The 16,861-nt window shown below is 44.4% G+C and overlaps 1 protein-coding gene across 1 annotated transcript in view; it reads right to left on the reverse strand.

The window, feature by feature from the left end:
• Window positions 1-798: 798 nt before the first annotated feature.
• LDA (limit dextrinase) overlaps window positions 799-16,861 on the reverse strand; it is a 215,739-nt gene continuing 199,676 nt past the window's right edge. The window contains exons 29-30 of the mRNA XM_087370761.1: window positions 1,401-1,500; window positions 799-1,196 (exon numbers count right to left, since the gene is read on the reverse strand). Of these exons, the coding sequence (XP_087226887.1) occupies window positions 1,086-1,196; window positions 1,401-1,500 (211 nt within the window). The 3' untranslated portion in view covers window positions 799-1,085. The remainder of the gene's footprint in view (window positions 1,197-1,400; window positions 1,501-16,861) is intronic.

Below are 16,861 nucleotides of genomic sequence, written 5' to 3' on the forward strand. Positions count from 1 at the left end.
AGGTTCGGGGGATGCCGAAAAACTGGTCTATATGGGTGTAAAGACATTCTCTCTCTAGAGATCAAGGCAAAAGTTCAAAAGTGCTGACTGGAACACATAAATGCACTATGGACATGTGTAGAAGGAATAGACCCATAGAAGTGTAACTGAGCGAGAAAGACAGGCCAGTGGCAGTGCTGGTGCTGCAGTCACTAGTTTGGCCACGTCCTCTGTCCACGCAGAGTAGTTTTTTCCTGCAAAAACTGTCTTCCATTTCTTCTTGCTCCCTTCTTTGGGAGGAAACAGAATGCACTATGGACATGTGTAGAAGGAAGACCCATAGAAGTGTAACTGAGCGAGAAAGACAGGCCAGTGGCAGTGCTGGTGCTGCAGTCACTAGTTTGGCCACGTCCTCTGTCCACGCAGAGAGTAGTTTTTTCCTGCAAAAACTGTCTTCCATTTCTTCTTGCTCCCTTCTTTGGAAGGAAACAGAATGCACTATGGACATGTGTAGAGGGAATAGACCCATAGAAGTGTAACTGAGCGAGAAAGACAGGCCAGTGGCAGTGCTGGTGCTGCAGTCACTAGTTTGGCCACGTCCTCTGTCTACGCAGAGAGTAGTTTTTTCCTGCAAAAACTGTCTTCCATTTCTTCTTGCTCCCTTCTTTGGGAGGAAACAGAATGCACTATGGACATGTGTAGAAGGAAGACCCATAGAAGTGTAACTGAGCGAGAAAGGCAGGCCAGTGGCAGTGCTGGTGCTGCAGTCACTAGTTTGGCCACGTCCTCTGTCCACGCAGAGAGTACTTTTTTCCTGCAAAAACTGTTTTCCATTTCTTCTTGCTCCCTTCTTTGGGAGGGAACAGTGCCCGGGGATGTTGATCAACGTTGATTTTAACACCATGACACAATCGCACCTTTTAATCATTTATATATGAAGATATTCAAAATATATACAAAATTGACGCATGACAACTGTTGTAGCTCTGATCAGGGTGGTAACAACAAAGCAACACAAATAAGCTATGGAATCATAGCTTCAGTTTTGACAGAAAAGATGTTGCTACTGATCCTGCGACTGTCGTAAAATTTTGCGGTCCCGAGTTTCAAGGAACCCGAGGCTCTACAAAGACTGCAGTTGTCCTAGCTGGGATGTCAAAGGCTCCATACATCCTTTTGAACGAAGCTTGTCTTACCACCTTGTCCGATGACGTAATCTGTATTTGCATGATTTACATAAAAATACTCAAAGAGGTTGCGACAATACATAGACACTCAAAATTTTCAAAACCCAACAACAGATGCAGAAAATGTATTGAAATCAGCAATTCACAAAAAGATTGTATAGATATTCTACCGATTCACGATAGTGGGCTTGTGGTGTCTTGTTAGTCAGCAAAATGGGAAAGTTTAGGGTGTACCTGGAAAGGATGCAGACATAGTTTCCTTGATTTCATTGAAGGGACATCGATGGTAATTTCAGTCGGGCAAGCATTGAAAATTACTACCACTGACTGATATCTGCAGTATAGACAGCACGAGCATGTCAGAGATTTCTTCTTAAACTCATAAAAATGAACAAAGGCATGGAGGCAAACACCTGTAGTATTTCACCTGCCAGCATCCACAGGCCCACCTGCCATTTCAAACACATGCATGGGCACCCATATGCACGTGCCCACATGAACACGTGTATGCGTGCATGCACACACATTTTGGTAAAATCCATCTGTCAATATATTACAAAAAATAGTCCCAAAGAAAGGGACTAAGAACTACAAACATAATACAAGACACACTTTTTTTGTTTCTTTTTGGGGTGAAATCCATGTATCCTTATGTTACAAAGAGTCGTCCCCAATGAGAGGACCTACTATTACAATATCAAAAAATATCATTGTAAGACAAGTAAACAAAGTAATCTATCTGAGAGGCATCATAAAGGGTTTGCCTGAGCGACATCCAAAAATATTCAACATGGAATAAGAAGAATCTCCAAATAGTCACGGGCAGCCGGGAAGTCCAGAGCAGATGCTCCTTGGGATGTGAAGGTTTGTCTCTGCTGTATTTGGAACAGCAAGGTTCCTCTTAGATAGAGGCTTTTCTTATGGTGTTGTTTGGTGGGCGCACTTGAGGTGTTGGCTGCTAAGTGTATAGCTTCCTGGGCTTGCTCATCTTGCGCGAGTGCGGACGCACACACATTGGTTTTCAAAAAAAGCTCTCTCTCTCTCTCTCTCTCTCACACACACACACACACACACACACACACACTATTTTTTTCTAGTGAAAACTTTTGATTGATTATATTACAAGAGTAGCAACCTCAAAACGAGGCAACCAAAAGTACATCAACTGAAAATCTCACTGTATGCTAAATATACATCATGATCTATGCAGTGCGTCTACAAGCAATCAAAGAAGGATTGATGCAGAGAACGCTTTAAAAAACCAAACAAAGAAAATATGGGATCACCAAAGACTTTACAGCTCCTGTCTGTCCATAAAGTCTAGAGTGCCCAATAGCGAACCCAAACAAAGAAAAGATGAAACTCTGGTCTGGGTGGATGAAAACCAAAGAGCTAGAAAGACTTCCCAAAAAGACTAGTCGGAATCTCGCTCGTAGGCACTGGCAAAGAAGATCGATGAACTCACGAGAACATGGACAAAACCAGAATAAATGAGGCATAGTCTCCTGAGGACTCAAGCATCTGTGGCAACGAGCAGGAGCAATGTCTCCAGATGGAAAAATGGCCAGAAGCACTCGCCAGAAGAAAACCTGTTGTCGAAGAGGAGTTTTGTCAGCCCAAAGCTTCTTTAATCTCTTTCTCCACCACAGATGCATTCGCCAAATAGAATTGTCTTTCTCTGAAACCCAAGGTTAAGGCAAAAGGATTTTATACAATGCAGGCACCGTAATCTCAGATAGCCTCAAAGGGCGAGAAGAGGACCCTAGTGAAGTCAAAGTCCAATCCAGAGTTCCAGAGGAGGAATCGGAACAAACGGCGAAAGTATATAAGAGATTTGTTGCCACAAAGCACAATAATGAGAGCCCAAGCCATACAGTGTAGCTGCCAGAGAGAAAGGCATCATCCTGAATAACATCACCAACAAACTTGTCCTGAAGTTCCAAAGGAGGAATTGGAACAAACGGCGAAAGTATATAAGCAATTTGTTGCCACAAAGCACGATAATGACCCAAGCCATACCGTGTAGCTGCTAGAGAGAAAGGTAGCACATAGCCATCATCCTGAATAACATCAGCAACAAAAGTGATGCCCTTAAAAGAAACAAAATAGGAACGATGAGGTTCCTGTAAAGCCAGTGAAGACTGAAAAACTGTCAAACAATGACTGCTTTCAGCTCGCAAAGAATTACCCAGCAAAGACTGTCGACCATTCCATTTCAGATGAGAAAGGACGTGCTTCCAATCAAGAAGCAAACTGGAGACCAAAGGGCAGCCATGCAAAGTGCCATCAATGTGACCAAATAAGAAATCCCAGTGATGGATTTGCCCATGACCAAAGGCAGAAATACTGATATGTGTAATTAGAGTCTAATCATAAGAGCCCAAGGCTGATCACCTTGTAGGAAATGCAGCAACATTTTTTCCCTGTGAGCAAGGATGTGCACCTGGAATATTCGTGATGTTCAAACCACCATGCATCTTAGGAGAACAAAGTTGATGCACTGAAAGCAATCTAATACTTTTTCTGCCATGTTTGGAACGCCAAAATATTTCCATAATGGCAGACATAAAGAAGCAAGATCTGCCTTAGTGAACATGATCAAAGGCAAATGCAATTGAATATATGCCACAAGGATGGACTGTACTATCCGAAGCTGAACATGCGAAGGCCACGTTGCCAGTTTCCAATATTCTGGCTTTTTTTGAAGCTTGACCATCACTCAATTAGTTTGTTGACGACAAGCAAGACCCCACCCCAAAGGATAACCAAGATGACGAACAATCTGAGTGGGTGGAATGATTTCCCTGGGCCACAAAAGACTATGCCAACCTTTAGAATGCAATGGGAGCAGCTTGGACTTTTGAAAATTTACATGAAGACGCTGCCAAACCATAAACAGATAGAGCCTGCATGTTAAGCTCTCTCTACTAGTCTAGCCCCTACTGCAGATCACGGGAGCAGCACCATGATTCACCTCCCAGCCAATTCTTGCTAAGGCTTACGAGCCAGACAGAGATCTACGTTGAAATTCACTTGAATCCCATTTTCCTCTTCTCTCTCTAGCCTTAGCAAGCCCCAAATCCCTAGATAGATCTAGATGCCACATGTCATCTATATAGGGCCTTCCTAATGCAACATTTCACCCCTCTCTTGGGATGCATTTAATTCCTTGCCCCTAGGCAATATCTCAGCACTAGGCCCTTGGTCTTAGATCTATCTAGTCTGGTGCTATCAGCCCTCACCTAGGACCTTGACATTAAATCCCTCCCGATCATTTACATGAAGCGCAAACACATATATTACAGAGATAGATCCTTTAAGGGAAATGTCGACTGATTCTTCCAAGATCATGCTACCTCGGCTAGAGCGTAACATTCCTTCCCTCTTCAGACATCAGCGTCCTCGATGATAAAGTCTGGGAACACTCTCCGCAACTGATATACGGATTCCCAGGTAGCTTCGGATAGAGGCTGACCATGCCATGCAACCAACACCGTGGGTATCTTTCGATTTCGTATTTACATTGTTCCTCGGTCCAAGATTCTTGTTGGTTTGCGCCTTGCAATATCCTCTATCTCCTGAAACAAAACCACACCTTCGATTAGTGAGTCACCTGTATGTAAAAATTTCTTTAAGCGCGAAACATGAAAAACCGGGTGCACCTTACACCCCTGTGGCAATTCTAATTTATAGGCTACACTGCCTATTCTCTTTAGAATTAACCACAGCCCACAGTATCGAGGTGATAACTTAGCACACTCTCCTGAAGTCAACGACTTCGAGTGCGAAGGAATTCTGAGAAAAACTTTTTCTCCTTCTTCAAATACTCTTATAGACCGATTTTCATCCGCATACACCTTGGCTCTATCCATAGCCTGGCGGATATTAGCTCTCGCAAGTGCTAGCATCTCCCGCATCTGAACTACAAAGTTCGCAGCACTAGGCACTTTCTGAGGTACTCCAACTATAGTTGGATTGGCTGGTCTATAACCATAGTTCAGTTCAAACGGACTGAACCCAGTAGATGAATGTTTCCTATCATTGTAGGCAAACTCCAACAATGGCAACCACTTGTCCCATGTATGTTGCCTCAATGACACATATGCTCTCAGCATATCCTCTAAAGTCTGGTTGACTCTCTCCGTCTGACCATCCGTCTCAGGATGATCCCCACTACTCATTCCCAACTCAGTCCTTAGTGTCTCAAATACCGCTGTCCAAAAATGACCGGTAAATCTGACATCTCGGTCTGACACTATGGATCTAGGCAATCCATGCAGACGAAATATATGTCTAATGAACAAATCCGCCACTTGTGGGGCACTAACAGACTCTCTAGTTGGAATGAAGTGAGCCATCTTGGTTAGACGATCAACCACCATAAGGATAGAATTATACCCTCCTTGTGTTGCAGGTAGCCCTACAATAAAATCCATGGAAATGCTCTCCCACTTACTTAGTGGTATCTCCAAGGGCTGTAACAGTCCGGGGGGCTTCACCCGCTCGGCCTTACTTACCTGACACGAAAAACATCGTGTCACATATTCATGAATATGCTTTTTCATCTTTGGCCAAAAGAAATCTCGCTTCACGAGATCACATGTCTTTTCGACTCCTGGATGTCCCGCACACGGGCTATCATGGCATTGTCGAATGACTCTCTGCCTGAGATCATTCTGACCAGGTACTACAACCTTGCCATTTCTAACTAGCATACCATTCCTTATGGTATATCTTGCATAAGTTTGGCCTTTTCTGGATGCCAGGTCATCCTTTTCACTTTCCTCGGGTTTTAACACATGAGCCTTAGGCCATAAGCTCTGGACAAACTCGTCCACTTTTTGAGTTTCTCTTATCTCGGTCATTAGAGCACTCTCTAATACCGTGAAACTCAGGTTGTGCATAATGCGAGACAACGCATCAGCTACCTTATTGTCTTTTCCTCTTCGGTACCGAATCGTTAGATTAAACTCTTGCATGAGCTCTGCCCACCTAGCTTGGCGGCCCCTCAAGTCAGGCTGTTTACAAAAATGTTTCAGAGTATCATGATCTACATCCACATAAAACTCTGAACCATACAGATAATGCCTCCATGTTTTCAAAGCATGGATAACTGCATACAACTCCAATTCATGAGTTAGCCAATTCCTTTGAGAGGGAGAAAGCTTCTTGCTTTCAAAGGCTACTGGCCTTCCCTCTTGAAGGAGGACTGCTCCTACCGCAATGCCACTTGCATCGGTTTCTAGGAACAACGGTTTCTGGGGATCAACTATTTTTAACACCGGTCCTCAGACCACAGCTTGTTTTATGGTGTTAAAACTTTCCTGTTGATTCTGTCCCCAAACAAAAGGTACTTTATCTGAGGTCAGATCAGTCAATGGCGATACTATTCCGGAATATCCTTTGATATGCCTTCTATAAAACTGGACAAATCCCAAGAATGATCGCAACGCGGTCAGACTCTGAGAGATTGGCCAAGTTAGTATCGCAGCCACTTTCTTCGGATCCATTTCTACCCCCTGTGGAATAATTATGAACCCTAAATACTCAAGCCTAACCATACACAGTATAGTTTTCTTTTTATTCACATAAAGACTGGCTTTCCTCAAAGTACTGAACACTACCCTTAAGTGTTCATGATGCTCAGTAACACTTTTACTGAATATTAGGATATCGTCAATAAAATGTACTACGAACTTTCCGATATACGGACGTAGTAAATCATTCATAAGCATGACGAAGGTCGCTGGAGCATTGGTTAGTCCGAAGGGCATTACCAAAAACTCATAATGACCAAACCTGCTTCTAAAAGCGGTTTTATGCACATCCTCGGCTCTAATCCGGATCTGATGGTAGCCACACTTAAGATCTATCTTACTGAAAATCACGGCTCCATGTAATGCATCTAGCAAATCATCAATCCGAGCCATCGGATACCTGTGCTTAACAGTGATATTATTTAATGCTCTGTAATCTATACAGAGGCGAAACGTATCATCCTTTTTCTTCTTTAATATCACTGGCGAAGCAAAAGGTGAGAAACTTGGTTGAATCTGCCCCAACTTGAGGTATTCTTCCAGTTGTCTACGCACCTCCGCCTCTTCAGTAAAACTCATTCTATAGGGAGGTCTATTTACAGGTTCTGCCCCTGGGATCAGTTCAATCTTATGCTGAACTTTCCGCTCTGGAGGTAACCCATAAGGTAGTTCATCCCTAAAACATTCAGAGAACTCCTCTGTTATAAGATTAGCCAGCTTGGCCATCTCACCACTTTGCGTAACATCAGTGCTAGTCGAAGAATCATCCACCGACTCTACCGATGCTATGCAAAGGTACAAAAACTCAACTTGAGCCTTTCTGATTTCCATCACGGAAACCAACGGTCCCTGAGGTATATCTCTTTCACCTCGCAAGACATAAAGCACATCATTCATCTTGAATTGATATACGTGCTTTTTCCAATCAATGGCCGGATTCTTCCTAGAATGCCACGCCATTCCCAGGGCTATATCTGCATGAGCAAGCTTGGTCATTTCAAAATCAAGCTTCTCAGCATAGTCCTGAATCCGAAGCTCCAACTGGGTAACCCTTTGGTCCCATACTTCAGTTGAACTTCCATCTGCCATCCTGACTGTGTACGCATAGTCAGATGGACTTGTCTTTAATTTCAGCCTCTTCACGAGCTTGGAGTTAATCACATTGTGAGTTGACGCCGAGTCAAACAACACAATGACATCATGACTGGCCACTTGCCCTTTCATTTTGATTAACTCCGTATCATTGAAGGCTGTATACCCGTTGCTGCGGGCTTAGATAGGATGTTATCAGTTGCACTCGTCACTAACTTAGCAACAGACACACAGAACAAACAAGGTACTAACCTCTGAGAAGATCCCGCTAGCTGAATCTGCATCTCTTCCGCTCTGGGACTTCCCTGCATCTCCACGTCGCACTCTGAGATCACCATCTCAGCCATCCGACGATCTTTATTACGTGGACAATCTCTCCACTGATGAGGTTGAAGGCAACCAAAGCATAAGCCTTCTCTCCTCGCTTTTTCCCACTGTTCTGGGTTCAAGGGAGATTTAGACCAAGCCCGGGCTGCCATTGGAGTTACTTTCCTCTTCACTCCAATGGTGGTACTTGGTTTAGGAGTTTCAGCCGGTCTCGCCTGCTTGGCTTGACCACTCGGCTGCGAACCACTCCCTCTACTAGCCCACTTCTTCTTAAACCCAGACTTCTTCGGATACCCATACTGGGTTCCGACCTGTGCAAACCCACTTGGCTTGCTGCCCTTGGCATCCTCGTAGTTCAGGGCTATAGCTATTGCATCATCTAGTGTGTTCGCGTACTTAGCCCGAACTTCCATTTTTATTCGATCATTCAATCCAAATATGAAATCTTTCACTTGGATTGATTGAGGCAGGGGTTCATCAACCTTCATTACACTCTCTCGAAACTTATCAGTGTATTCTGCCACTGATAAATTTCTCTGACGAAGGTTCCTATATTGATCCCAAGCTCGGGATGCTTCGTCAGGAGGTAAGAAGTGTTTCCTGAACTCTCTTTTAAACCCCTCCCAGGTAGTGGATGCTATGCCATCTTTTTGTTGTTTAATCCACCACCGATCCGCTGCCTCACTAAACATATGGGTGGCCTCGCGGATCTTTTTGATGTCATTTCTGATCTCACAAATGGCGAACGCCTCGTCCCATTTGTGTAGCCAGGTCTCAATGACATCGGAGCTACGGTCGTTCATCCGACCAGAATACTTTTCCGCTCTGTAATTGGCAATATTTGGCACTTTAGCCTTCCTAGGCTCGACCGTATGGACACTAGACTCCAGTTCCATTGGAGCCTTACCCTTCTCTTCTCGAGAAGCTCTGGCAGACATACTCTGTAACGCTCTCCTAAGTTCAGATAGCCCTGCGTTGGCTTGTAATTGCTGCGCTAACAACTGTTGCAAGGCATCCTCCAGCAATGCAATCCTGCCAGATAAAGTGTGAGCTACTGGGCGCGATCCCTGCTGGGTCGGCCGGACTCCTAATTCACCAGGGTCCCTCCTGGAAGCCCCTTCTTCTGCTTCCATTCAAGTCAATGGGTGTTTTGCTCTTTTTTTTTTTTTTTTTTTAAAATAACACCGCTAGAACACTGTATTTACAAACTGACACAATTCAGTGTGCTAACACTCTGACACAATTCCCTATACTAGGGAATTCCTGCAATCCCACATTCACACTAATTAAGCATTTAATGCAGGCATATATCACAGATGGCACTTTTCCCTATACTAGGGAAATTCCTGCAAATTCACTCAAACTGAAGTATACAGGCATAGTCTCAAGCATAATCTGTCCCTGCTACAGCATCAAACCTTCATGCAGACTTATCACTTACGAGATCCTATTCATGTAAGCGGAGCATCAACGAAACTAATCAGGAAAAAAAAACACAGAGTTGGCGGAAGCTCCCTGGTTGATCGCTCCTGCCTAGTGAACCAGACTTTCTCTATTTTCGAGCAGCGCTCCACCATGCGTCACGCCAGGCTGCACCTTGGAGATACCAGTAATCACATGTCACGTTGCAAGCCTTCCCGTTCACGAGCCACTTGCGTACGTCAGTCTACCAAATGAATCGGTCCTTTCTCTGTGGTTCGTCAGGTCAGCCCGTCGCGTGGAGGTCACGAGCCCACGAGCTGTCTGCGTAGAAAGACCACATAGTCATCCGTAATCTCCGATTGCATATGCGCCAGGGAAGCAGTCGACAACCGTATTTATGGCGTAGACCGACGTCGAACGAACAGTCCACGTATCACGTCACGTTCGAATTCGCCGTTTGCTCTTCAGGTCTTCCGTTTGATCGTAGACCACGAATCCCTTCTCTTCTCCACGCCAATCGTTCGTCGTCAGCACAGCTCCACGTGAGCGCCAATCATCACGCACACCGTCAGCAGCGTTGGATCTCCCTCGACGCTGGTCTATAATCGTGCGGCCTTTTCGCTTGCCTAGCCTGTTCGTCTTCACCGTCGGGTGATTCACCACCAACGCTCCACCTTTCCCCTTTCGTAACTTGCTCTGATACCAATTGTTAAGCTCTCTCTACTAGTCTAGCCCCTACTGCAGATCACGGGAGCAGCACCATGATTCACCTCCCAGCCAATTCTTGCTAAGGCTTATGAGCCAGACAGAGATCTACGTTGAAATTCACTTGAATCCCATTCTTCTCTTCTCTCTCTAGCCTTAGCAAGCCCCAAATCCCTAGATAGATCTAGATGCCACATGTCATCTATATAGGGCCTTCCTAATGCAACATTTCACCCCTCTCTTGGGATGCATTTAATTCCTTGCCCCTAGGCAATATCTCAGCACTAGGCCCTTGGTCTTAGATCTATCTAGTCTGGTGCTATCAGCCCTCACCTAGGACCTTGACATTAAATCCCTCCCGATCATTTACATGAAGCGCAAACACATATATTACAGAGATAGATCCTTTAAGGGAAATGTCGACTGATTCTTCCGAGATCATGCTACCTCGGCTAGAGCGTAACACTGCATCAAAGTAGAAAGATCATTTTGCGTATTCTTCGGGGTAAAGAAAGAATCATCAGCATAGGCTTGAGCAACCACGCTACGATTTGCATCCAATTCCAAACCATGAAGGGAGCCTGTAGCCATGAGATGATCGATATATTGCAGCATGGGATGGGTAGCAATGGCATATAATAAAGCACTAAGGGGACATCCCTGGACTGAACAACGAAAAGTCCACTCATCAGAGAGATCTCCAGAAAGAATGCAGGCTGCATTGCTGTCCTTGTAACCTATAAATAATCTGCTGCATTTTTGTTCCAAACCCCAAAGCTTGCATTGTTTGCGAGATGAATTCCCATTGAGCTGTATCAAATGCTTTTGCAATATCCACTTGTAAGAGCACAACATCTTGATGTGTGTATTTGGCATATTCAATCCCAATATAAGCGTTAGCAATATTATCTGTGATATGCCTATGGGGAACGAAGCCATATTGCGAAGGATGCAGCCCATCATGCAAATAACCTTTAATATGATCAACAACCATTTTGGCTATGATCTTGTAAATAATTGGCATGAGCGTTATTGGTCTCCAATCAGTGAGAAAATCACATAACTGCTGTTTTGGAAGGAGCTTGACAAGTCCTTTTTTCCATGACATAGGCATTTGCTGATTTTCCCAGGCTGAATTGACCATTTGCAGCAAAGTTTGCTTGAGGATATCCCAGAAAGCAAAAAAAAATTCCACAGTGAGACCATCCCATCCGGGAGATTTCCATTTGCCACAGGATTTAACAGCATCTGACAATTCTCTTTCAGTGAAAGGAATTTCCAATTCCAAAGCCTGAGCATCAGAGAGGATGGGATGGAAATGCTCCAAAAGAAGTTGGCGGGTAGACACAACTTGAGAAGAAAGAATGTCCACATGCCCGAAATGAGATGAAAAGTGCTGCACACAAAAAGCAGCAAGCTCTGAGCGAGATGAGGACCAAGAACCGGATCCAACAAATATTAGCAGCTTGCCTTTTGTTATGCAAACTTTTAAAGAATTGCTTGGAACAGCAACCTTTGTCCAAAAAAGCCCTTTGCCTAGATCGGGTCTCCCATTTAGCAAGATTTCTTCGATCATTCGATTCGAGACAAAATTTAGCCTGGCATAATAGCATGCTTTCTTTCGAAGACAAAGGGCAATGATGACTGAGGTCTGTCAAACTCTGGCAAGTGTATTTGGCATGCTTCACAGTCTCTCGTGTGGCTTGCATGTAAGATTTACCATAATCCTGAGTAACAGCTTGCATTCTTGCAACAAAAGCCTGCCATGCATAATCCAGATCAATGTGCATCTGATAAGAAAGAGGTTGAATGGCATCAGAAACCATGGCTTTAAAATCAGCATGGTCGAGGTAACCATTATTTATCAGCAAAAGGCGTCTGCAAGCCAATCTGTCATCTGGAAAGTCATGCAAAGAGAGCCTCAGCCAAAGAGGAGCATGATCAGAGTATATGAAAGCATGGTCTATCCAAAGCTGACAAGTGAAGGCATTAGAATGCTACGGATCAACCCGATACCATTTGTCCAACTGTGCGTGAAATGAAGATTGAGAATTATGCTGAAAGGTATAGCCTGGAAGCATGGGCTGCAATTCCTTCCAAAGTTCAACGAGAGACAACTGAAGCAAAAAATCAGATTATTCATGCTTTTCAGAAGCAAACATGTAAGTGTGGCCTGAGGTATTATCTCCCGGTTGTGGGGCATTATTGAAATCACCACAGATAAAAGCATAATGCCGCCAGGGATATTTATGCATGGCATCCCAAACCAAAGCTCGATTCCCGGAAGATTGAGGAGCATATACTGATGCAAATTCAAAGATGTCGCCTTGAATGAGGCATTGTATGATCATCCATTGACCATGGTGATCATTGAAGGCCACAATAGGGTGAAGATCATGCTTAACCAAAAAAGCTACCCCAGAGAAAGAGTGCTCTCCAGCATAAAAAATGTCATAACCAGCAAAATGTCCAGATTTTCCAGCAATTCATATGCTGATTATGCTCTTGCAAAACCACTATATCAGGCTGCAATTGGCGTATATACAACCAGACCAGTTTCCATTTTCGAGCATCACACAAACCCTGTACATTCAAAGTGACACATTTGAGATGATCAAGCATATTTACAGATATAGGACAGGTATGTACAACAGCAAAAATGCCTTCTATGTCTGCATTTCCACCTCAGTATCTAGGCCTCGGCCCTGAGAAGAAAACTCAGCCTGAGGAGAAGGTAATAATGTAGCAACTTCCTCTTATAGAAAGAGGGTACGATTGGATGTCACCTCAGCCCAAGTCAAACCAATACCAGAATTCTCAGCCGATGTTTTGCCCTGAGATGAAGCACCATTCCAAGTCCAGGAGGGTGAAACCGGCCTTCGATAAACAAAAGGGCAGTGATCTTCTTCTACTTAGTCATAAACTTCATAAGTGGCCATCAGTCACTTCAATCACTTAGCACAACTTAGAAACAAGCTTCAACAACAACAAAGGTGAGGCTAGAATGCCCCTGCTCAATGAAAATAGTACACAGTGCACCTACTGGCCCCAAATGCCTTGGTGACCCTTACGGTATTTATTTAATGCTTCTGAATGGAAATGTTTTACAACAAGGGTTCAACCCTGCACTGTTCCTCTCTGCAAATCCTCTACTTGTCTTCAATGCATCTAATCCAAGTGCACCACTAGAATTCCCACTGGCAAGGCATACTCAGGCATTCAATTCTGATCTGACACAACTTAGAAGCCTTCAGGCATCCAAACCATTGGCAAACTGAGCTCAAGGCAGCCTCAAGGCTATCACATGCATCCACACTATCCTTAGGCCTTTCACAAGATCACCCTTGCCTTTGGGTGCTTGCTAGAACCTGTAGGAGTCCTGAAAGGATTGCAAACAACACGTATGCACTGCAAAAAGCTGCAAAGCAAGAAAGAACAAGGAAAAACAAAACCTGGAACCACCTCCCGCTGTCTGTGGCAGAGGGGCGAGCTCCTTCCTCGCACCTATCCTCTGTCCAGGCTCCCCGCAGGGTGCAGGTGTCTTCTAGCAATCAGGAGAAGAGAGAAATGAAGGTAGAGAGTGGAGGGTGAACAAGAAAGAGCTATAGAGGAAAGATGGTTCACAGATCTGCCCTAAAATGATTGCCTCGGGATATGTGCCTGAGTCCTCCTAAGAGAAGGTGCCAAAAGCAGCAGGGAAAGTTCCTCTTGCAGCTTGCACTAGTCCAAAACAGCTCCAGAAGCCACCACACAGCCAGAAACATGTGCACATAGGTCCCGCACAGCAAAAGACCCCGTGCACCTACTGGAGGCAGCTGAACACGTCTGTACGGATTCCGTACAGTCGTCCGGACGTCCATACAGTCTGTACGAAAATTTTCAGAAAGTTCAAAAATGACTTCTGGCACTTCCTAGAAGTGTGTACTAGCCTTGGAACAGTCAAAACAGGCTGAAAACGGCTGAAAACAGGCTTGAAACAGGTTAAACAGCTCAAACAGCTCAAAAACTGCACCAGAACAACTGAAAACGTCCAACACCTCTGGGAGAGTTTGGGGAGAGAGATGGAAGGTGGGGGAAGGGCATGCATACACATGCATGACAAATGGCACCTCCTCCTTGCCATTTGCCCCTTCATTAAAGTCCTAACCCCCATACCAAGGACAACGTTGGTTGTTCTTGGGCCCAATCTTTAGACCCCTCTTTTAAAGCCTTTGCCTTACCCCTAGGACCTAGTGGTGCACCTAGACTTTGCCCTTAGGAACTTCTAGGAAGTGTGCACTTCCTCTAGCCAGTCCCTCACGGCCAAACCATTACAACACTTAACCATGGTTAACCTTGGATTAAGCGTAGGTTGAGTTACGAAGATACTTTACATCACTTTTCACGTCCTCGTGATAGAGGGCGATGGTCTCCTAGGTGAAAAGACTTTTCTTGGGGTTTGCCAAGCATCATTCAAAGTTTTTTCCTTTACCTGAGGATGAGAGGCCGAAGGCCATTTGAAGCAACTGGTGCTTTCCCTTTGTCCTGGACAACAAAAAACTGTTTCACCCCCTTAGTCTTCATCAAAGAGGGGGCAGTAGAAGTCTTGCTCGGAGGTGGAGATAAATAAGCCTGCATTGGCATTTTTGGAGTATGTTAAGGACATTGCGAAGCCATATGCCCAAACTTCTTGCATTCAAAGCAAGCACCTGCAAAGAGACCTCAGTTTATAGAAGGCACTGCACATCGAAACATTATTCACTGTAGCCGAATAAGAGTCTGGGGTTGGATTATCTGTGTCCCACAAAATACAAAATACAAAATCTGTTTGAATTGCCATTAGGCTGTGGTGGACAAACCACTTTGCCAAGAGATGCTGCAATTTTTGGCAAAAGAGAAGCCAGACATTGAGGGAAGTCCACAACTTCCACCCAGACAGGGCATCTGTGTCGGATCAACGCATGATAGTCTCTGGTGGGAGACCAGGGCAACACATGAACCATCTGCTGCCCATTGAAAAGAGGAGAGTGCTCCAATAAAATCTGCCTATGCTCTTCATCTGCCATGATCACTTAAAAAAAACCCCTTGCTGCATAATGAACTTTTTTGACATAGCAACTACCCAAGGTTTTAGTCAACCAGTTACCAACATCTGTAGCACCAGGCATACGTCCTGGAAAAAAGATAATGATGGCATGCTTGGCATATTCTTTGACTGGATCAAAAATATCATCCACTTCCACCATAATGCCTGTGGTGGGAACTGAATCCTTCCAACTTTTTCGGGTATCTTCAAAACCCTCATGCATCACCTCGTATATGAGTTGAGCCTCTGCAAAGGCATGAAAGGGGTCATCCTGACCCATGACCTGCTTTTGCTTTTTGCTTTGGACTAAACTTTCTTTTTGAAAAGTCTTTGCATATGGACAGTCTGCCATTTTCTGAAGAAGAGGAAAGGTAAAGAAAGTGAAATATATATAGAGCACCAAAGGAGAAAGTATAAAGGACTGGACAGGAAAAATAAATCTCTGCAAGAGGTCACAGAAAGGGCAAAGACAGCTAGGGAAAAAAGGAGGGAGGAAGGAGTAAACTCAGGGATAGACAGCTAGGAAACCGAGAGGGCTGATAGCAGCAGCAGGAAGAAGCAGCGTACGGAAGTAGGACTGTATGGAAACAGCAAATGAGCACGGAGCTCTAGATGGGGCCTGGCCGGAACCTGTACAGAGGCCGTACAGAACTGCAAATGGAACTGTACGGAGGCAGCGTGGCCAAATCTGTACGAAACTGCAAACCGGGTCTTGTAAGGACGTACGGACGCTGTACGGGGGCCGTACAGATGTACGGACGGAAGGGAGGACTGTACAGAGGCCTTGACGGGGCCGTACGGGCAGAGGTCGCTCCTCTGTGGCTCCCTTGAATAAGTATAATGTTCTTCATCCCCACTTCTTAAGCATATTCTTCCTAAGTATGAAGGCATGATACAATTAATATTAACATAGGATTTATAGCCCACATGCATTGCTCCACAACAATAAATATAAGCAGTTATAAGCTCCACATAATAATAGCATAATCAGTCTCATAAGATCCACAATAATCAGTCATAAGCTCCACAACGATAAATATAAGTGCTCATAAGCTCTATAATAATAAATGCAATGAGTCATAACCTCCACATACATTGCACCACAATAAATGTCAGCAGTCAAAAGCTCTATTGACTACAAGAGTTCCAAAAAACAAAGCTCCCTTCATAGTCTCAATCCCTCTTTTTGGCATTTTTGCCTGTGCCTGCAAATGTGTCACATCCCCCTCTCTCGTGAAGGTGTGCAACATAAAAATGTAATGAAGAAAGCTTCTTAACCAACCATTAATGGCTTTGGTTGCAAGAAAGACGAGGCACCAAAACCGGTTACAATCACCTGCTCAAGTCAATAGTTGCTACACCACCCCATAGAATCTTGCGCCCATCCCTTGTGACTTTGAAGTTGTCAAATGGACACTCCCTTAGCTAGTTTCACTCACCCATGCAAATCACATCCCCAAGTTTGATCTCTACTAATCTTTGATTGTAGTACTTAGGCACTTTGCTTCCTTGGTGCTTGAGCATGGCTAAAACAAGCCACTTGATCT

Source organism: Dipteris shenzhenensis, chromosome 32, assembly GCF_047967505.1.
Source record: "Dipteris shenzhenensis isolate YYH24624 ecotype China chromosome 32, Dip_SZ_1.0, whole genome shotgun sequence".
NCBI lineage: Eukaryota > Viridiplantae > Streptophyta > Polypodiopsida > Gleicheniales > Dipteridaceae > Dipteris > Dipteris shenzhenensis.